This window comes from Strix aluco, chromosome 5 (assembly GCF_031877795.1).
Source record: "Strix aluco isolate bStrAlu1 chromosome 5, bStrAlu1.hap1, whole genome shotgun sequence".
In the NCBI taxonomy this organism is placed as follows: Eukaryota; Metazoa; Chordata; class Aves; order Strigiformes; family Strigidae; genus Strix; species Strix aluco.
Window position 1 is genome coordinate 28,022,062 of NC_133935.1, and position 21,057 is coordinate 28,043,118.

At 42.5% G+C, this 21,057-nt stretch overlaps 2 protein-coding genes across 2 annotated transcripts in view; one reads left to right on the forward strand and one right to left on the reverse strand.

Moving 5' to 3' along the window:
* BPIFC (BPI fold containing family C) overlaps positions 1-4,090 on the reverse strand; it is a 47,747-nt gene extending 43,657 nt beyond the window's left edge. Inside the window, exon 1 of the mRNA XM_074826489.1 lies at positions 3,634-4,090. Within this exon, the coding sequence (XP_074682590.1) occupies positions 3,634-3,663 (30 nt within the window). The 5' untranslated portion in view covers positions 3,664-4,090. The remainder of the gene's footprint in view (positions 1-3,633) is intronic.
* Positions 4,091-4,844: 754 nt separating this feature from the next.
* Positions 4,845-20,357, forward strand: FBXO7 (F-box protein 7). Its single transcript, XM_074826495.1, has 9 exons — positions 4,845-5,132; positions 6,786-7,083; positions 9,051-9,278; positions 11,444-11,585; positions 12,223-12,306; positions 13,421-13,513; positions 16,562-16,738; positions 17,370-17,407; positions 17,786-20,357. The coding sequence occupies exons 1-9, from the start codon at positions 5,011-5,013 to the stop codon at positions 18,188-18,190; spliced, it is 1,587 nt and encodes a 528-aa protein (XP_074682596.1). The 5' UTR covers positions 4,845-5,010; the 3' UTR covers positions 18,191-20,357.
* The last annotated feature ends 700 nt before the right edge of the window (positions 20,358-21,057 follow it).

Below are 21,057 nucleotides of genomic sequence, written 5' to 3' on the forward strand. Positions count from 1 at the left end.
GTTTCTCTCTTGCTCCATTGTTCCTAGTTACTCTGGAGCATGCTCAAGAACAGGTGGGCTTTCTGCAGCTCACTCAACAATGTCAAATCAAAAAGGGCTCAATAGCTTTAAGATTTTAACCCTTCCTATACACTGATATTCCATATGGAAAATCACCTCTGAGGGAAAAGGAATACAAAATTTATGTAGTTGATAGGAAAGATATATTGACAGGAATGCTTAAAGAAATCAGCAAATGATACAGACAGGAGTTTGCGAAATGACATAAAAGCAGGTGATCTCCTCTTCTCCACAACCACTGGAAATACCCATGGAACGAGAAAAACTCCAGTAAGTTCCTGTTCATCGTTTCCCCCATTCAGTGTGGAAAGCAATGCTATCCACTTCCCAGCTCATGAGGCAGCAGGCGATCTAACTCAACGAACTCTTCAAACAGAATCCATAGGAGGCAGTGCCCACCCCTGCCCTCACAGGTTATATTTGTGGGTAGGTCTGGGACCCATCCAATCTTTTGAAGGCTTTACAAAGGGTGTTACCACAGCTTTTCCTGAGTGTGGCTTGCCTACTGATGCCCTTCATAAAGACTTTGAAAGCCTTGGAGCAGAGTTGCCAGAGAACTATTAATCTGTGCCAGGCTGCAAAATAAATATCATAGCTGCAATGCCTACAAAGAATCTATTAATAATGGATAAGTATGTTGAGAGGCAGTTGACTGATGAGCTGATGGAAAACAATGGATCAACTGAGTTCACATTGTTGACCTCTGTAATCCTAGCACCTGAGCCAGGACTACTAGGTTCATTTTTATCAAAGTCCATTTAGCAAAAAAAAAAAAATAATCAGTGTTCTTGTTCTAGCTCTGCACTGTACACTGTCATCACAGCTAAGAATTGTAAGGGTGCTCTTAAGCTGCTCCCCAGGAGACAGGGGAAGAGTAAGAAACACTGAGATCTTGACCAAGAATGAAGCAGGCATTATTTGTCTGTGATCTGCCCAGATTCAGATCTAAGTCCATCGTTTGCGTAGGTCTATTCTAAGCTTTCTTCTCTGCTTTTCTTCCAGTCATTTGGCTCACTCATTAGTCCCTTGTACAACCATTCAGTTACTTTCATGGAGCTGACAGCAGGATGAGGCACTCTCTCAATCTATGCAGGACCTACCGCAGTTTTGTATAAATTGCAGTCCTGTAAGAAGTCACCATAGATTCCTAGAAGGTGGATGCAGTTATCTCACTAAGAAAAACCTGACCCCTTTGGTTCATCACAAGACACAGGAAATATCCCTCTGAGAATCTTCCTCCATGGGTGGAGCCTCTTTTTACTATCCAGAGAAATGTGATTTTGGTCTGCTAATGCAAAGATATCAAACTCTGCCTTTGATGTGCCACTTCAAAGACTTTTGCTCTGCACAGAACTCTCAGCAATTCAATACTGTAAAGAAATATATAAATCTAAGAAAACATGGTGGCAGCTAAAAAGGTCTGAAGCAATGTAGGAAACCCCAGAAAACCCACTGAAAGGTCCTTTGCTCCATATGACCAGGATTTTAATCAGAAACAGAGAAGTTAAAGCCATGTGAGCAAACTTCAGACACTGTGTAAGGGTCATCTGTAGACAGCCAACCCGAGATGGTGTAAAGCTGAGCTCCACTAAATGTATAATCTATAGAGCACTAGCATAAAGGGGTTTAAAATACATTTTAGGAGTAAAGTTGACCCCCATCAAGCTGGAATAAGTGCAGACGTTCTTTCCACGGGCTTCGATTTGAGCCTCCTCCCCCACTGGCACACTTAAAATGGTACTTCAGACATTCACAGATCTCCAGCCTTCATACCCTTCTCCTTCTCATTCCACCATCTCTCACATCTTTCAGTGTGACCCAAGTCATTCAAAATATCAGTATCATAAGGGTTAATATATACACATATATATTTATTTATATGTATTATAAAATACACCTTTGTAGTGGCAAATACAGAAAGAAAAATAATGGAAAAGGTCCACTAGCTCACACTGGCTTTATTACTACAGTCGGCTTTCAGTAGAAAAAAAAATAAATTCCTTGAGGTATGTAACTGAACCAAAGAGACCTTTACTTTTTATAGTTCTCTTCTGCCATGGGAAGTTGACCGCGGGTCAACAGGACTACAGCTATATTAAGTTTCATACTTCTCAAAAGAAACCACTACGGCTATCAATAAGGTTTTACTTCTTTGGTGGAAGAGGTCCTGCTGCTTGTGTTTTACACTAACCACGGAAGGGGGAGAAAAACCCTGAATAAAGTACTTCTAGTTGATAAACCACATTGTCTTTAACAGCTATTCAGAGCTACTGATAAAGAGATTTCTTTTGTCACCATACTGTATATTATTTTAATGAATTAGACTTTAAAAAAAATCACCATTTCTGAAAAGGGTGAACTATGCTGAAAGTGAAAATTCTTCTGTATAGAACCATTTCTTCAAGCTTGTAAGCACACGGGTTTCCTGTTCTATTTTGACACAGTCCCTTTCCCAGCCTGAGGCCAACTTCATATGTGGCCACTGAAAGTCTCCCGACTGCAGACTGAGACAAAATTTAAATGGTGGAGAAAAATATTACTCATGTAATAACAGCCCTTTTAGAAAGGGTCATTTGAAATTTTCACAGACAAACTTGAAAGTTTAGCCTCTCATCATTACTATTTCTTAGGAGCTTTTCCTGTTTAATACTTGCTGCTGTGTGGAAAATGTGTCTAAACCTTACACTGTGGCATGACTCATAAAAATCAAAGGAAAATTTAGCAGAATGCCAGCAGAAATGTTCACTTATAACTGGTGTAGCTGGTTACCTGATGAGTACTACCACCAGCTCCTGAGAAACTGAACCATCTTACTTTACACAATTACTTTAGCTTGTGCAAGCTACTGAAATGGTGCTTCTGCTGGAAACATCATAACTGTAGCCATGAACATTTCTCATACTAGGGAAGCCTCCTACTTTCTTTCTGAAGAGTGCAGACTAAGCTGCCCAGGAGCCAGTGGGAACACAGGAGGTGGCCAGGACAGGGACAAAACTGAAGGACAAAACAGAGCAGGACGTCCATGGCCAGTGGAAAACGGGCATGATGTTGAGGCAGCAGCATCACTCCCTTTGGATTCAACACTCTTCAAGAGAGAGGAAAGCACAGTTTCTGACAGGCATGGTGCTCTTGATCCCTCCTCATGTGTTCTCCTTTCTATCCTCTTTGTCCTTGCCTTTGCCACCTCATCCCCCTCTGTCACAGAAACCTACTCTTATGGATTTGTCCAAGATGTGGCCCCATTTGATGATGACTGCATAAGCACTTCTCAAACTGGGGTAGTGGAAAAGGGCACAGCAAGCTTCTCAGGACATCACTTGTTGTAATGCTCACAGTTGAGGGCCCAGTATGTAACACCAAGCCAATTGTCAATGAGCATCATCAGCTCTTTGTTTGTTTAACAAGTGGTATTCTTCCATTTCAGTAGTCTCTTTGCCTTTCCTTTTCTCACCTTTGTCAATACAAGCCTCTCCTTTCCACTGAGAAATTTATTGACATAAAACCAGATGATGAGCTTTAGATGTATTTGACAGTAATCTCTGAAGTGAAGTGAAATTTAGCAACCACATTTACCTGGGTTGAATGACCATGTTCAGATGGCATAAAGATTTTACCCGTAGCCCAGGACAGAATTTTTCAGGTTTCAGTCTCCTTTTTCTGACTAGCCCTGTAAGTGCTGAAAGGACATAGATAGAGCTGTTCCTATAAATGTAGAGTTAAGCAATGTGCATAGTGCCATAATAAGCAGTTGTACTTGGTGGCAGCTGTGCAAGCTAGGTCTTTCAAGTTCACTTTACCTACTGTTATTTTAGTACTATATTCCTAGAAAGTATCCTAATTTTCCTGCACTTCCTATTTATCATACTATTTATTCCCTGTGCGGAGAAATGCGAGGTAAGTAAATTGTACTGTTAGAAGGAAAAACAAGATAATCTGAGAGTAAGCATTGTTCAAGTTACCTCTGAATTCACTGTTCTCCGAAATTTAACAGAATTTATTAAACAAAGTGAAAACTTGTATTGGTCCTTTTCCATTTCCCCCCCATTGGCATTACACTTCTACAGAGTGTGTATTTCTAGATGAAGTCAGGTATACTCTTTGAGATCTAACCTGTGGGGAGGAACCTTTTTTTCAAGTAATAAAGGGGATCTAAAGCCAGTAACACGAAGTCTGTGACACTTTGCAGTTTTGGTGAATTATTCAACTGCAGGTGTTAAAACAGACAACAATCCTGTAGTCTGCCTTAAAAAAACATGTTCTTTTATAAAACAAAATGCTCTTGGGGACAGTATCCTCCTTCAGCCCTTCCCCTACCACCTGTTCCCATGAACTTCTCCAAGAGTTTAATGCCCAGAGAGCAACACGATCTCATCGACGTTTCTGGTTTTAGAATAACATCAAAACCGGTATTACACTGAAGAGGAGGGAAAAGAGAAAAGTTGCCCAAGCAAAGCTCTCCACACGGCAGCAGGCAGCCGGTGTGCAGACATCGCTCCCGCCAGTAGCTTATCAGCTTTCCGGCACAGCGAGGATAAGCCACTGCTGAACAACAGCAGCAACGCAGCCTCAATAACGGAGGCGAACCCAAACAACGGTCACCAACCGACAATCCCGGGGAGTAGGAGGGTGTAAGTCGCTGTGTCACTCCTCCCGGCGCATGCGCGGGCACAGCCCGAACCCCCAATCATCGATCGTGGCGGTTAGGGCCGCCGCGCAGGCCACAGCGTGGCACGCCGAGGCACCGATCGAGCGCGCGGCCGGCGGCCCGCTGGGAGTAACGCCTCAGGCTTCGGGGGCGGTGCCGGGCGGGCTGAGGCGGTGCCGCGCCAACCAAAACAACCACACGCCCCGGCAGCCCCTGCGACCGTCCCCCGTCGCCACCGTCACCATCGCCGCCACCTGGCGGGGCCTGCTCGGGGCGCGAGGCGGGCGCGGAGACCCGCCGCCGCCATGAAGCTCCGCGTGCGGGTGCAGAAGCGAACAGCACCGGTGGAAGTGCAGGGGGTGGAGCCAACGCTGGGAGATCTGCGCGCGCAGCTGCGCCGAGCCCTGCTGCCCGCCTGGGGTTACAGGTAGCGTGCGGAGCGAACCATCGCGGGGATGGGATGGGGTGGGGTGAGAGAGAGAGAGAGAGAGGGAGGGAGGGAGGGAGGGGGGGGGGGGTGGGTGGTGGTGGTGGTGGTGGTGGTGTCGGGAGTGGTGATGGTGGGGGGGCGGCCGCGAGCACGCGGGGCTGGGGCCGGCAGGGCCGTACCACGTGGTGTGGGGGGAGGGGTGGCCCGGCTCGGCCCATTTCCCTCCCAGCCCCTCCCTGCGGCGGCTCCTCTGCTGCCCCCTAGCGGGGCGGGCGGGAGAACGGGAGGCGGCGGCCGGCTGGGGCCGTGGGGCCCACAGCTGTTCCTCTGGCCTGTGGTGAGGGCGCGAAGGCCGGGCGCCCGGCGGAGGGGGCAGAGCGGCCGGAGGCGAGAGGCGCCGAGGTGCGCCGCCGGCTCCGGGGCGAGGCCCGCGGTGCGCAGGCGAGGCGGTTGGTAGGCTCGTGCACGGCATCCCGCGCCAGGGCAGGGGGGCACCGGGGCACCGCCCGGGGGTGGTTAAGAGCTTGCCGGCCTGGAGGTTTTAGCCGGTTCACGGGGGCATGTTGCTAAAGCTAATGCAACGCTTGGTAACGCCTGCTGCTAAGCTCCTTGTGACAGATCGTGGGCCGGCAGCCGCGGGGGGCAAGGCGGCGGGTGGCTACCGGTCGTGACCGGGCTTTGCTTCCCGGCTGGTCACTACGGAACAGGAAAGTAAAACTTTGGGAAATGCTCGGTGGTGAATTGCAGCTCAGTCAGAGCTGACTTAAATTTCTGTGTGGCCTTTACATGATGAATATGGCTGTAGGGTATCCCTTTTACAGTTTTGCAGTCTTCTTAGAGAATCTCTGGGTTTAAATTTCATAAATGTTTTATCTATGAAGAACTCATGGCAGCCTTTGTAGGAGAGTGACATCTGCAAAATCAGTTTAGTAAATGCCTACACAAGGGACTCATTTTCTGATGGCTGCTGAAGGGTTTCTATTCACAAACCTTTAACTGGGTGTGATGTACTAATGTTTCACCAGTGAAACACACATTTGATAGCACAGCACTGTGCTGCATAGCAGTGCAGGCAGGAGAAATCTGAAGTTACTGCTTGTCTTGCCACAGTGGGTGTTGTTTTATAGCCGCTTCCGTGCTAACCAGTTTCATTTCTATTTGATTTTTTTGGTAAGTGCTTGCCCTGAAGCATCTTATTACCCTGATTTGCAGTTAGCATTCTATAGGGCAGCTGCTGATCTTTGGAAATGAATGTTTTGCTTAATTTGAAAGCAGGGTGGTTGAGTCTGCAACACTATCTTGCTTTTAAATAATCTCAGCCAGTATTTTATTTAAAGCTTGTTTTGGTAGGTGTGGTATCTTCTGATTTGGAGGGCACTTGTTTGCTTTTCCTTCAAAACTGTTTTATGAGCAGTTACTGTGAATGAAATAATACCTACCAAGCAGTTATGGCTACTTAAAATGTACTTGGAGAGAAATATGGGGGGAATAATTTCATACTATATTTTTTTCCTCACTCTTCCTTTAATATATAGCTAATTATTAATGGATTAAAATCCATGGCATTGTACTATTGTAGTATGCAGTATGCATTTCTAACTACCTCTTTGTGCAGTCAACCATGTTTCTTTACTTTTTTCTATTTTGCAGTCCTGATACCGAGTTTTCAATAACACTGAACAGAAAAGATGCTCTTATAGAAGATCAGAAGACCTTAGCTTCATATGGGATTGTTTCTGGTGATTTGATATGCTTATTACTACAAGAAGCAGATGGACAACCCAACCTACCTCCTTCTTCTTTTACTCCTCCCCCACTTCAGAATGGTCATGAGCCATCCACCTTGATCCCCAGCAAAAGTCAGGCCAAGAGCCCAAAAGAAGAAGGACAGAATGAGCAATATGACAACCAGAAAGCTCAGGTGGAAGTTCAAATGAGTGACAAGAGAGTAAGTACATGAGAATTGCCCTGCACAACGGAAGGCAAAGAAGAAGGTATCTTGTGTCAGTTGCTGTACTATATAGTAGAGAACCTCTTCACATACTTGTCTGATATATAGCCAGTTATTTGGGTGGAATTTATTTATATTCGTTCTATATTAGCTGTGACACAGAAGCTAGTTCAGAGACCCTGAGATGTTTCAGGTCTGACATTTTTACAGCATTGAATGTGTTTGCTGGAATGTTCACTTTCCATAAGGAAGTTAGGATTGTGTTTCTTACCTGTCTCAGTGCTGTCTTGTTGAGGAAACTGATTCTATGGGCTGAACAAATGCAACAGTCACTGCCTGTTGGAAACACCACTCACAAGGTGAGGGCACGATTCCTTTCTAATGGGGTAAAGCAGTTCCCTATGATTCAGACTGAGACCTGTCTGTCTTGTGCATGGAGGATGTGTTGCTGTGATAGCTCTTGCCTCATGCTTCATAGATGTGCGTCTGTATGACCCCCATGTGCTTCATGCAGCAAATAAGCACATTTTTTGCATATTACTCAGTGGTTTGTTTTCTGTGTGACTGTACATACAATACTTAAGCAGATAACAGCCCCCACCAACTGTTGGGTCCTGTGGTGAATGGAGTTTCCCTAGAGGAGACTGCAGGTGCAGCCTAATGCCATGGTCTATCTTGTTATACGATCCTGTCCTTTTTAGGCAGGAGCTTGAGAAGCTGGGAGAAGTTGTCTTCTGATGTTCTTTCAAAGCAAGTAGTTTTTTGTTATAGAGCTAATTTCAAATACTAAATGTTCCTTAATACGACGTTTCTATGAGGAATATGGATAAGTGGTCTTTTAAAAATACTATTTTAATGTGTGAAAATTAAAAATACTATTTTAATGTGTGAAAATTAAGATTTAGAGTAAAAAGAAGTAATGAAAGAAAATGTAGTTGGACCATTGTCCCATTGATTGTTGTCAGAAACAATATTCCTTACATGGTGCTGGGGGCATGCAAACTCCTTATGTCTGTCAGTCAAACAACAGTAAGCTGTGCAGAAGTATGTTTCATACTTATTTAGTATTTGAAAGCAAGATAAAAGATTCTCACATCTTCCCCCAAAATTGTGGTGAAGTATGGCAGGAAAATTTCCAAGCAACTAAGTGTCATTGTAGAAGAGCTCCAGAAGTCTGAAAATCTGTGTTTAACTAGGTCTATATGTGTCGCTGTTAATGAAAGAAGGCAAGTTCCATGGGTGGATGGCCATGCCAGCCTCATACAAACATGAGGGTGTCTTGTGACATTGGGCATGGATGTGAGGGAGAAGTAGCTGCAGCTTCTTTAGAGTCTCTTTTTTTTCCCCTTTCCTGAACCTTCCCTTAGGTAAATCTGCTTATAGTTTTCATTCACTACTTGTTTTTAATGTGTCTGTGGGTAGTTCTATCAGTTAATGTTATAATATGATATGATTTTGTTAGAAGAAAGGAAGCCACAATAAAACCACAGTGCTCTTCAAGTGTCAGCAGATATACTCCATTGATGATTTTTTTCCAGTTATTTAGGCCTATTGTGTTTCTAAGCAGTCCAAGTTACCATTTTGGTTACTTGTCATGCATGTTGGCTATATTTAAATAAATGGTGGTACTACAGTGAGTAAATTATTCCTGTGTACATCGCAAAAATTCTCATGAAGTTTAGTATATTATCACTTTGTCTTCAAGTAGTATATGTAACAAAATGACAGACCCTTTTATGAGGGACTTGCATTATAAATATAAAAACTTACAGCGGCTATATGTGTAATCCTGATCTCCAGCTGGGATGCTAGAAAATGGAAATGTAATGAATCTGTACAACTTGCATGAGAAGTTGGCAGAGTACATTTGGTGCCTATGAGGACTGGTATAAGCAGATTAATGATATTGATGTATATAGAGGTGTAATTTTCTGAATGAAAATATGTTTTGCTTTTCGTTGAAGGCAGGATCCAACCTAGAATTTCCTTCTGGATTAGTCTCAGAAGATGTTGACCTGGAAGAAGGTACAGGTTCCTATCCCTCCGAACCCATGCTGTGCAATGAAGCTGCTGATGGTGAAATACCCCATTCCTTAGAGATGCTCTACCTTTCTGCTGAGTGTACCAGTGCCACTGATGCCTTGATCGTTCTAGTACATCTTCTCATGATGGAGACAGGCTACATACCTCAGGTTAGGTGCACAACCAATCAGGAAATTTCTTTGTTGGTATGAGAAAACTGTGGAATATTGTGGGAACGTGTGATACAAGATGCATCTGAAGATCCACTTTTGGCTTTGTAGGGGCTGCTGAAGTATCAGCTTCTCTGATTTGCCTGACCAGTAGGCCTTAAGGCTAAAGACAAGAGCAGCTTTTAGGTATGAGAGAAGAGGCCTGACCCTGTGTTTCTTTCAGTCCTCAGCCTCACTGGAACCCAGCTGATAACCTCCTGTTTCTGCTTTATACTGCTGAGGTTGTGTAGATGTGCTTAGCTTGTAGCACTTATTTGAAGCACTGTCTTAAGCATCAGTATCATCTCAATGGTATCCTGTTGAAATGGTGGTTAACAAGGCCTAGGTCCGACAGTGTTGTCTCCCATTCTGTATTAACCTCAACTGTCTCAGTTAGGCTTTGGTTCCACTAACTGTCACGTCCCACTCAGACGAGGGAAACAAGTGAAGGTTTGTAAATCCCCAGTGGAGTGGGCAACGGTGATACAAGTCTCAAAGTCCAGACATTTATTAACTTCCCACAATGTACTAATTGGATACACAATAATTGGCTAAGTATATAACAAATTGTAGCAAGCAATACAGTATGCCTTGCATTACTTAATGGTAGTGAAGGAAAAGGGGAAAAAGGAAAGGAGGGACATGAAGAGAATAGAGGAATAGAGATCATGGGTCTGGGTTCCTGCGTTGATCCTGCCAGCAAGGGTTCAAGCAGGCATCCGTCTTCTTTGCTTCACTTCACTCTCTGGGTTCCCTCCCCTCTTTCCTCCCCCTCAATTTATACACACTTGCCTTGGGTCCATCCCCTAGGTCAACCCACATACCTACGTATCCCATGTATGAGGAGAGGTAAGGTGGGAATGATGTAATTAGCATGATCTTGTTAATCTTTGTTAGGATATTCAGGGGTGTTTCATGGTATATGCATTTTGTGGATAATGAAGCAAAGGTCATTCACCAGATAGATGGCCCTTGAAATCTGACCAGGTGCACCAGAGCAGAACCGTCCTGTCTCCACAGGGCTCCCTGCTCCAGCTGCATCTTGTGTTATTCAGGCAGCCTTATTGGCTTCAACCTCCACACGATCCACCCCTTGACTAGTTTCATTGCTTGCAAGTGCTTGAGACATTCCTTATCTCAGAGGGCCTCCACTCCCCCTGCTACCCTTTATCTCTTTCTCAGGCTATTTTCCTCAATCTTTGTTTCTCGCAGGCCTGTTTCTTTCAGGACCTGTTTTTACAAGTCATCTCTCACACTAACCTACAGAGGTATCTAACTCGTACTCGAGCACCTACGACAGTACCTCTATTCAATGTAGGAATTCACCTTTTCCTTTTTAGATTTTCAGATTTGCATTGTTGAACGTGCAAAAAAAAAAAGATTTGCTCTCATGTTTTTTTTCTTGTGGTGAGGCTAACTAAGCATGTTAGGGGGTCAGTTTAGGTGTCCAGTTGACCAATACCAGTTTAATAAATCTGCTAAGTTAATTGCATTCCTGTAGCCTGAAATACTACCTGAAGAATACATTTGTCACTGGGAATAAAGTTTGTTTATGTCAATCAGTAGGCTTGGAAATAGGGAAGGTGGTTGCTGTGCAGATTTAAGAGGAAAGAGAGAGAGTCTACTTGTGATTATGTTGTGTCCCCCTCTGGGATTCCATCTAAGTCTTTTATTACTGAAATTGAAAGGAAAAACTGTTAGTCTGCTCAGATTTTTGAATGGATTTCAAGCTATGATTCTTCAAGTCCTGTCAGACCTCATAAGTTCACAGAAAAAGTATAATAACATGTTTTTCATACAGTAAATACAGTTGTAAGAATGCTGGAATAAATGACAGAATGAATTACATGTCTCGAAGAAATAGGTGTGAGTGCTCACTGAACAACCTTCCCTGCCAGAAACTGGGATAGCACAAAAAATTACTAAACTTCTCCTCCTTAGATTTGCTGTTAGTCTTGGAAAAAATAATATATAATCATGTAATTATAGTCTGTGCATTGGGACTAAACTAAGATTTGAATTGCAAGCAGCATTCTGGCAGTTCCTAACTTTTAATTCTCTTTTTTTCACCCCTTAGTCTTGATATGTTGCTAAAGTATGGCAGTGTGATCTCTGTGTGTTTTTAGGGGACAGAAGCCAAGGCAGTGTCTATGCCAGAGAAATGGCGAGGGAATGGTGTTTACAAGCTACAGTATACACATCCACTTTGCGAAGAAGGTTCTGCTGGTTTGACTTGTGTGCCTTTGGGAGATCTTGTTGCTATTAATGGTAAGTTAGTCAAGATTTTTTTCCTGGATGCACATTGCTAAATATCACCATTGATTAGCAAGAGAAAACTTTAATGTGCTTTTGTGCACTCTTGTTTAGAACTGCACCTTGATTATCCAGGTTGCTGAGGTGCAAGAGGTGCTATTTCCTGATGCTGAATATTCTCGGCGTTTCTGTGTTAACTGTTTCTCTCCCTCTAATCATCAGAGACCAATCCTTAGAGGATTCAGCTGGCCTTTTCATTGCAGTGTTTCTTGTGTCACTTCATAGGAATTTTGGTATGCATTGACAAACATTTAAAGAGGTAGATTTGCTTCAGCTGCAATATTTTGTCTTGTCTCATGTTCTTTGCAGACTTATAAACAAACTCCAGACCATGTAGTCTTTAATATATAATCTTTCCTGTAGCACACTAACAGTTTAACTGTTATTTCCTGCTATTTTACATTCCATTTTATTTTTCTGAAAGTTTTATTTGTCTAGCTGTTTGCTATATTTGGGTATTTTCCTTGAGGGAGTCTGGTAAGGGAGAAAAGTAAAACACCTCTGAAGGGTAAGGCAGTAATGAAGTGATCTTTGTCATCTCTCAATGTGTTTTAAATTTTGAAATGTCTTTTTTTTTCCCTTATATTTGCAGCAACTTTAAAAATCAACAAAGAGATTAAAAGCGTTAAGAGAATACAGCTATTGCCAGCATCCTTTGTTTGCTTTCAGGAGCCAGGTATGATTGAGCTATGATACTCATAGTCGTAAACTTAAATGTAAGGAAGTCACACAGTGAATAAGGATATACTTCAATAAAGGACCAAACAAGTAAAGAATAGTTCAAAAGAGTAAAACTGTTGTTACCATTTAGGTGAGTTATAACTTTGCGGTAAAAGGAATTTAGAGTGTAGCTATTTACTCACATTTTGCTGTTGAAACAATTTGAATTTATTGGATTAACTGTGTAAGGAAAGAACCTTGCAAAGCCTGAGTCATCCTTTGACCAATATGCCTGTTATTTATGAGGTCCTAAGCATATGCATGAATCTCTGGGGCAGCAATGCTGGGTTATACCCCCTTTCTGCCTGGCAGTTCAGGACTTCAGAGGCTGATGGTACCTACACTCTTGTTGTGGCACTGTAATTGTTATGTTCTTTTTGTCAGAAAACATGTGCTGACCACATAACTCTCCAGAATGCCAAACTTAGAGGGAGGACTAAGGCGGGGAGGGAGAGAAGGGCAGATAGATGTGGATCCTTGTGAGCACAGACCTAACTAGCTTTTTATTCTCTGAAGTATATGAACTGCTTTGCTGGTAGTTGAGGCTGACTCAGTGTCCTACACTGTGTCTTGGGTAGCTCCAGTCGCTGATGTACAACTCTAGTCAAAAGGCTTTAGAAGAATTAACTGAGCACTGAAATGTGTCCAGTATAATGGTAGAGTCTTCTGGCTCCTCTTTCTTCAGAGAGCAGAATGGAAAAACATTCCTGTCAGAAAATGAATGTTGCAGGCATTTACAGCATAGGTGCATGTTACACATGAGTTTTGAAATCTGACAAAGGAAGCTCTGACAGCTTGAGAGTCGATCTGTTTCTGAAAAGCTCAAATATTTCTCTTAATGGTGATTTTTAATGCTAAAGGAAAGCTTAGCCCGACCATGGAACTGGTCTGTAGTTTGTTGATGAATTACTTAATGCATGATTATTACACTCTAGGTGCAGAGCTGCTCCCATCAAGATTACAAGCAGATTACAGTTCTGCTTATAAGAAGACCATAACTATTCTGCTCTTATGTAATTTTTGCATTATAACCTCCTGAAGTTAACCTTTTTACCTCTCTTCTTTGATAGAAAAGGTTGCAGGTGTTTACAAAGACCTTCAGAAATTATCCCGTCTCTTTAAAGACCAGCTGGTTTACTCTCTTCTGGCTGCTGCCCGACAAGGTGAGAGAAAATATTTGTGATTAGAGGTAGTACTTCATTTCTGAGGATGGAAGGAAGGGGGTCTATCTGAAGCCTTGAAGGGAAAGAGTTAGAAACAGCTGTTCAGTGATGGGTATACAAAGAGTAAGCATAAAGTAATTTATACATTCTAAAGAAACGATATTAATCTTTGTATCTCAGAAAATGTTAATAAAACGATAATTTTCTGGTTTTAATTTTTGATTGCTCTGGTCTCGCTTAAGAGGCTGGAGTGCCTGTTTCTACACTTGGTGATGAGAAAATCATACCACAGTAATTCTGTGGCAGTAGTTTTGTAGTTTTGATCCATTTCTTTGTCAAAGCAGAAAAATTTATATAACATCATATTTGGAAGTCTAACCCCAGGAATGATCTCAGTCATTGAGGGCTTGGAAAGGATGGTAGGAAGTAACCCAAGCTGGTGTTTGTGAAGTGGTAGGAAGCCAGGCTCTCTCTACATAGGTATTACCATAAAAGGTCTCAGCTTTGTATTCTGGAGACTATTCAGTGGAATTCCCTCTAGACTTCAGTATGGGAAGGTTTTATGGGAAGCATGTGCTCTGTATTTAATGTGTATGTGGGCTCATGAAATTGGGCAGGTCTTTTTTCCTTTGTTCTGGAGCCTATAAACATAGTTTGGTGTGTGGAATGTTTCTTGGGCTTAGTGGCCAATGGTGGTCAGTATAAAGTGCTATTTGTGCACTCTGTAAATGTACTTAGAGTTGCAAGAGATCTGTTTTACAAGAAGTCATGTCACTACTTTCTGAGAAAAGTGGTGTAACTCAGGCATCAAAGAGAAATGACTGATTGACAAAATCCCTTGGGAGGCTGCCCTGAAGGATATGGGAGTCCAGGAAGACTGGACATACTTCAAGAGAGAAGTCTTAAAGGCTGTTCCCACATGCCGAAAAACAAGCAGGCGGGGAAGGAGACCGGCCTGGCTACACAGGGACCTTTGGCTGGATCTCAAGAACAAAAGGAGAATCTATGACCTTTGGAAGAGGGGGCAGGTCTCTCATGAAGACTGTAAAGATGTAGTGAAGCTATGCAGGGAGAACATTAGGAGAGCCAAAGCACAGCTAGAGCTCAACCTGGCTACAGCTGTTAAAGATAATAAAAAATGTTTCTATAAATTCATTAATAACAAAAGGAGGATTAGGGAAAATCTCCCTCCTTTATTGGATACAGAGGGAAACATAGTAACAAAGGAAGAGGAAAAGGCTGAGGTGCTCAACACCTGTTTTGCCTCAGTCTTTAGCAGTGGAACTGGCTGTTCCCTGGACACCCAGCCTCATGAGCTGGGAGATGGGGAGGGGAAGCAGAATGAGGTCAGCACAATTAAAGAGGAAGTGGTCAGAGACCTGCTACACCTCTTGGATGCACACAAGTCTGTGAGACCGGATGGGTTACACCCAAGTGTGCTGAAAGAGTTGGCAGATGTGCTCACCAAGCCGCTTTCCATGATTTACCTTAAGTCATGGCTAAGTGGGGAGGTCCCATTGGACTGGAGGGTAGCAAATGTAACACCAATCTACAAGAGAGGCAGAAAGGAGGATCCAGGAAACTATAGACCTGTCAGTCTGACCTCGGTGCCAGGGAAGGTCATGGAGCAGATCATCTTGAGTGCCATTAAAAGTCTCATAGTGGACAACGAAGGGATCAGGCCTAGTCAGCATGGATTTGTGAAAGGCAGGTCCTGCATGACAAACCTGATCTCCTTCTATGACAAAATGACCTGACTATTGGACGAGGGTAAAGCTGTGGATACTCTCTACCTGGATTTTCGAAAAGCATTCGACACAGTTCCCCATAGGATTCTCATAGAAAAACTGACTGCTCATGGCCTGGATGAGCGTGCGGTCTGCTGGATCAAGCACTGGCTGGATGGATGGTCCCAGAGAGTGGTGGTCAATGGAGTTAAATCCAGCTGGCAGCCGGTCACAAGTGGTGTTCCTCAGGGCTCGGTGTTGGGACCATTTCTGTTCAACATCTTTATTGATGATCTTGATAAGGACATAGAGTGTATCATCAGTAAATTTGCAGATGACACCAAGTTAAGCAGGAGTGTCGATCTGCATGAAGATAGGGAGGCTCTACAGAGACAGTTGGATAGATTGCATCAGTAGGCCAACGTCAACGGGATGAGCTTCAACAAGGCCAAGTGCCAGGTCCTGCACTTGGGCTACAACAACCCCATGCATCGCTACAGGCTTGGGGAGGTGTGGCTGGAGAGCTGTCTGGGAGAGAAGGATCTGGGGGTTCTAACTGACAAGTAGCTGAACATGAGCCAGCAGTGTGCCCAGGTGACCAAGAAAGCCAACGACATCCTGGGTTTTATTAGAAATAGTGTGACCAGCAGAAGTAGGGAGGTGATAGTCCCCCTGTACTCTGCACTGGTGAGGCCACACCTTGAGTATTGTGTCCAGTTTTGGGCACCTCAATACGAGAGAGATATCAAGGTGCTGGAGTGAGTGCAGAGGAGGGCAACGAAGCTGGTGAAGGACCTGGAGAATAAATCCTATGAGGAGCGATTGAAGGAGCTGGGACTGTTTAGTTTGAGGAGGAGAAGGCTGAGGGGAGACCTCATCACTCTCTACAACTACCTGAAAGGACACTGTAGAGAGGTTGGTGCTGGTCTCTTCTCACAGGTAATTAATGACAGAACAAGAGGGAATGGCTTTAAACTGCAACAGGGGAGGTTTAGACTGGACATTAGGAAAAAATTTTTCACAGAAAGAGTGGTCATACAGTGGAATAGGCTGCCCAGGGAGGTGGTGGAGTCACCATCCCTGGATGAGTTTAAGGGTTGTTTGGATGAGATGTTGGGGGATATGGTGTAGGGGAGAACTTTGTAGAGTAGGGCTGATGGTTGGACTCGATCCCAAGGGTCTTTTCCAACCTGAATGATTCTGTGATTCTGTGAAATGATTTAAGGGAAAGATTATAATGTCCTTTCTGTCTTTTAGGGACTTTAGAGAAGAGTAAACTCTGCACTACTTAGGTAATGCTTCAATTTTTTCCACTTTGTAGCTCTGAACTTGCCAGATGTATTTGGGTTAGTGGTCCTTCCTCTCGAGCTCAAGCTTCGGATTTTCAGACTTCTGGATGTCCGTTCACTCATCTCTCTTTCCGCTGCTTGCCATGATCTTTACGCAGCTTCAAATGACCAGCTTCTATGGAGGTTTATGTATTTGCGAGATTTCCGAGGTAATGTTCAGACATGTGTTTTTCTAATTACATTCTCATGTGAACAGAGAGATTAGGTCTGACAGATTTTGATAAGAGGCTCCTCACGCAACCACTTCTGATTTTTAAACACTGTGAGTAAATACAGTCATTTGTGATGCTAACCAGTACAGTTGGTCAGGTGTAATTCAGGTGGATGCACAGTTTTCTTCCCATTGTGTGGTGCAGACTATCTTGTTTTCATCCATTTCCCTGACTACCTTGGTGTACTGGCTATTGCAGATACTAGGAAGTGAAGAGATATTCCTGCTATAATTTCTCACAAAAGATTGTGAGGCAATTGTAAGGCAATCAAGGGAAGTGCTGCCAGAAGTCAAAGATGGGGACAGTGTTTCTGGGATTTCTGTACTTAGTAACTTTTGGAGGTGATGCTTTATGTAGAACAGGTGTGCAAGTAGATCACCTGTTGAATGGTCCTGGAGCTTTATTTTATTTTTAAGATGCATTATCTATATGAAAAATGTATTGACCAAAAGTGTTTTTTCATCTCTTGATTCTTCTGCAAGTTCTGACAAAACTGGGCATCTGTGGCATGAATTCTACTTAAAAATAAATTGTATTGCTCTTCCTAATTTTTTGCTTCTCTTCGTAGATCCTATTGCAAGGCCTCGTGACACAGACTGGAAAGAAGTAGGTGGCTTTTTTTACATAATGTCTCTGAGATTAGTCTCCACAGGCTAATTTGCGAATAAAGCATAGACTTCGGGAGGCAGTAATTTTGAGTTAAATTTTAGTTTAAAAGTGTGGTGTTTGGTGTATGCATGTTGGGTATGGTCAGAATGGGAGAAAACAGCATCAACAAGTTGCATGGTGCATGCCCAAATCGTGGGTTAGAGGTTCTCCAGAGATGCTGTGTTTGGTCTTTGGCAGACAGGAGAGCTGCTGGTCTGGGTTTTCAGACTGGTGAGGAGTGCTTTTCTGAGAAGTGCTGCAGAACTGAATGCAATTGCTGAAGCTGGAACACAGAGCACTTACAGAGCTTTTAAATGCCTTTGTTTCTGTCTGCAGCTATACAAGAAAAAGTTGAAACAGAAGAAGGAGGCCCTGAGATGGAGGCACATGATATTTCTGCCCCCTACACCTCATCCAATCCCCTTTCATCCCAACCCATTGTATCCTAATCCCTTTCCTCCCAACCCATTCCCGTCAAACCCGATCTATCCCCCAGTGATCATTGGTGGAGAATATGATGAGAGACCAACACTTCCATATGTTGGAGACCCAATTAACTCGCTCATTCCTGGCCCAGGAGAAGCACCTGGGCAGTTTCCTTCATTCAGACCACATTTTGACCCAATTGGTTCCTTGCCTGGAGCAAACCCTACACTTCCAGGACGAGCTAGTCCCAGTGACAGGTTTCCACCTAGACCCAGCCGGGGTCGCCCCATGGACATTCGCCGTGTGTTCATTTGATTGCTGCTTTTTCCTTCAGTGAGTTTTCTAGTCCCTGAGCTTGCTTTCTAACTGCAGGAGATTGCAAATCCCAGACACTAATATCTGCCTTCTCTTCAGACTGTGGCAAGAACACGTGTGCATGGTAATGTTTTGACCACAAAGGCTGGATTTGTTTTATGCTCTGGTAGTACTGTACCACCTGGCACTAAGGTCTATTTCATGAAGAGCTACAACTTAGAACAGTTTGTTCTTCTCCCACCCCTGTCCTTAATCATCTGTGAAGTGCTATTTGGAGACCAGAACGATACTGGCCAAATACTTGCTGCATCAGATAAAGAGCACTTTAAATACAAACCCTATAGTTGTCTGTCTTATTTGGAGAGTTTTATGAAATTGCCAGGAAAAATGATGCTGTTTAAAATCTATCTGGCTAGTAATCGTTATTAAAAAAATCTACCATGTTCCACATAGAAAAGGATACTACCACTGTTATGGTAGATGTATGTTCATGGAAATTTACGAAGATGACATTTCCTTTTTCCTTTGATGTTTTATTAGGTAAAAAGCATTTTTATATTGTTACTTAGTACATAAAGAATACAGGGAAGGGATTTTCTTTACAATGGAAATATTAGAACACAAATCAATTTGTGTTACAAACAACTGAGTAAACTCATGCTACAGTGCAACTCATAAGTCTGAACAGAAGCAGAGCAATTTTACAAAACCAGCAGCAAAACTTTTGTCTTTCTCCTTAACTTTACAAATCAGGAGCTGTAGTACATGGCTGCATTTATTGTGTGTGAGCTAAAACTGGTGCAAAAATAAATACTTCTTCCTGCTTAATTTACTTAAGGAATTAAATAGGTTGACTTTGTTGCAGTGGAAATGGGATCACAGCAGGAAAAGCAGAATGAATTCTCACTTTACTGCAGTATATTCCATTTAATTCCATTACTTAAGTATCAAAATACATCTTGCCAAGAGGAAATGTGTTGTAACATGTTATGAGCACCTTTCAAGTGTTGTTTTATTAACTAATGAGCAACTAACAGTCTCCTGATAAGATCTGCAGGCTGATGCTGGAGCTCAATTAAAGGAAGACTGGAATGACTAAACTTTGCTAGAACTTTTCATTTCTTACATATTTTTTTAAGATGGATTGATCTCAGTGTTTCTATAAATGTAAATGGTATTGATGACTGTTGTGACAGCTGATACTATTTTCTAAAATCTTTTTGAAATTCCAACAGTGGAAATGGAATGACATTTCCTGTTAAGTACAAGTTATTTAATCTGTAATACTTACATGCTTTTTCAGGTGATATTTCAGTGATTCATCTTGTTTTGTATAAAATCAGCTGACTTCAGTAGGGTCAGAAAGTTCTGCTGTTAACTCCAGTGGAAGTTAAATATAATATGTTATTTTGCTGTCAGAAGTAGTATTGCTTCTTTTTTCCCTTTTCTACTTCACGTCAATGGCCTACCAGTGCAAATGCTGCCATAATTAAACACCTAAGAGTGTGTATTTATATAGTCTGGGGACTCTATACCAAGATTAGCCTTAATTTTTAACATCTGTTGCAGTTGTTGAATTGCCTTGTTCCAACAGAATTTTCACTCAAGTGTATAGTCAGGCCTCTTGGAGCTTGCAGTGATATTTTCTTTTTTTTCATATTCCACTGACTATAAAGGGGAAAAGGGAAATCTATGCTACGTTGGCCTTGTGCCATTTTGTCCTTGTGATAAGTGCTTCAGAAACGCATAAATAACATTCAGATAAGGTTATACAACTTTAATTGATAAAATAATTTGTAACTTACTCTTTTCACTTTCAAGCTATTTCTGGGAACAATGATCTCTGTGTGAGATACATTAATTTTTGTGGTGCCAATGGTACTCACATTACCAGTGCCTTGAAGACAATCATGTCGCTTGCTCTGCTGGCATGCCCCATGCTGCTCTGGAGTTGGGCCTTCTCTGCCGTGAAGAAAACCTTGTCATACTTCTGCCAGGCTCATGCCACGGGTTCTGTTTATTCTGGATTTTGTCATTTGAATGTTTGTTTTTGAAGAAATGAACTCGGCCTTCTTATAGATACACCACTAAGTGATCTGAAGATATTCCTTCCCTTTCTTGATTGTTCCTTCACATTATAGTAAAGGTATTGTGAGCCAAAGGTAAAGGAGCATGACTTATTCTGAACTGTCAAGTTCCCTGAAGAGGAGTTCTGTTTATTCATAAAGCAAGACATGAAATATAAAGTTAATATCTCAGGATCAACAGTATAAAATTAGAAGACAAAACAGAGGAAATATTTGAAAACTAGTTGCTTATTTTGTTTATTTATATTTTCCTAAGTTGGGTATGTGTGTCATTGTAATTTTCAAATGCTATAGAAGAGAAATCACAAAACATGAATGCCTGAAGATGGGCATTTTTTACCTGTAGAGTTCATCTGTATCCAGCACTGTTAGGGTTGCTACTAACATTCACTTGGAAATAAGGAACTATTGTCCTTGGCTTTTCTATTTATTGTTTTATTCATGAAACTTAAACCAGTTATTAAGGTATTATGTACCTGCCTGTGATTAGTGAAAGAGGAGAAAATACCACTGCAGTTATGAGGAGGACTGCTATTCTTCTGAACCTTAGCTTTATACAAGGCTTAGTTGCATGGGAATATAGGTGACATTCCTCTTGAAATACCACACCTAGATTTTACAAGGAAGTCAAGATGTTTCTCAGTCTGTATCTAAACAGCAAAATGTAAACTAATTTTCCAGGTGGTGGATATGAATGGGTGTCATAGCTGTGTCCCAGCTCCTTGGGCTGGATCCAAACGCACAAATCTATTTATGTTTCCTGGCTTCTGTGTGAAGAAA

Excerpts from the sequence above, each read along its gene's own strand:
- FBXO7 (XM_074826495.1), top strand. The coding sequence starts at position 5,011 with ATGAAGCTCCGCGTGCGGGTGCAGAAGCGAACAGCACCGGTGGAAGTG. Across the intron at positions 13,514-16,561 it reads TCTGGCTGCTGCCCGACAAG|CTCTGAACTTGCCAGATGTA; the intron begins GTGAGAGAAAAT and ends TCCACTTTGTAG. Across the intron at positions 16,739-17,369 it reads GTATTTGCGAGATTTCCGAG|ATCCTATTGCAAGGCCTCGT; the intron begins GTAATGTTCAGA and ends TTCTCTTCGTAG.